At 62.5% G+C, this 523-nt stretch overlaps 1 protein-coding gene across 1 annotated transcript in view; it reads left to right on the top strand.

The window, feature by feature from the left end:
- Window positions 1–523, top strand: part of LOC119585883 (fatty-acid amide hydrolase 1-like) — a gene marked incomplete at its 5' end in the record, with an annotated part of 21,120 nt that overhangs the window by 15,075 nt on the left and 5,522 nt on the right. Inside the window, 2 exon segments of the mRNA XM_037934613.1 lie at window positions 43–246; window positions 449–505. Coding sequence (XP_037790541.1) covers window positions 43–246; window positions 449–505 — 261 coding nt within the window.

Below are 523 nucleotides of genomic sequence, written 5' to 3'. Positions count from 1 at the left end.
GTGTGTGCAGCTGATCCCTCAGCCTCCCTCCCGTCCCCGCAGGAAAAGCTGCAGGAGGCGGTGGAGCAACGGCGGAAGGAGGTGCGCGCCGCCCTGGACAAGCTCGAGGCCTCCCTGAGTGCCGGCGCCGAGCTGCTGACGGAGGAGAGGCTGGCGATCCTCGCGCTGCCGCCGGACATCCTTCTGCATCGCCTGAAGGAGGGTCACCTGACACCCACGGCCGTCCTGCGGGCATTCCAGGCCAAGGTGAGGAGGGGGGGGGGGTTCACCGCTCCTCGAAGTGCGGAGTCGGCGCCGTAGAGCAGGGAAATGATGGGTTATCTCGTACTGGCTGTAAGCAGAGCTACATCAGCCATAATGATGTTGATGACGGTGAACAGAACGTGAACAGAGCATTGGTAGCGCGGCCTTTTGAGGCAGCGCCGCTAAAAGACATCCTTTCCCGCAGGCGATGGTTGTGACTTACCGCATCAACTGCGTCACGGAATTCATCCCGCAAGCGGAGGTGAGGCGCCCACTCATT

This window comes from Penaeus monodon, chromosome 20, assembly GCF_015228065.2.
Source record: "Penaeus monodon isolate SGIC_2016 chromosome 20, NSTDA_Pmon_1, whole genome shotgun sequence".
In the NCBI taxonomy this organism is placed as follows: domain Eukaryota; kingdom Metazoa; phylum Arthropoda; class Malacostraca; order Decapoda; family Penaeidae; genus Penaeus; species Penaeus monodon.
The sequence above is the reverse complement of the archived record's forward strand: the minus strand, read 5'-3'. Positions and strand labels throughout refer to the sequence as shown.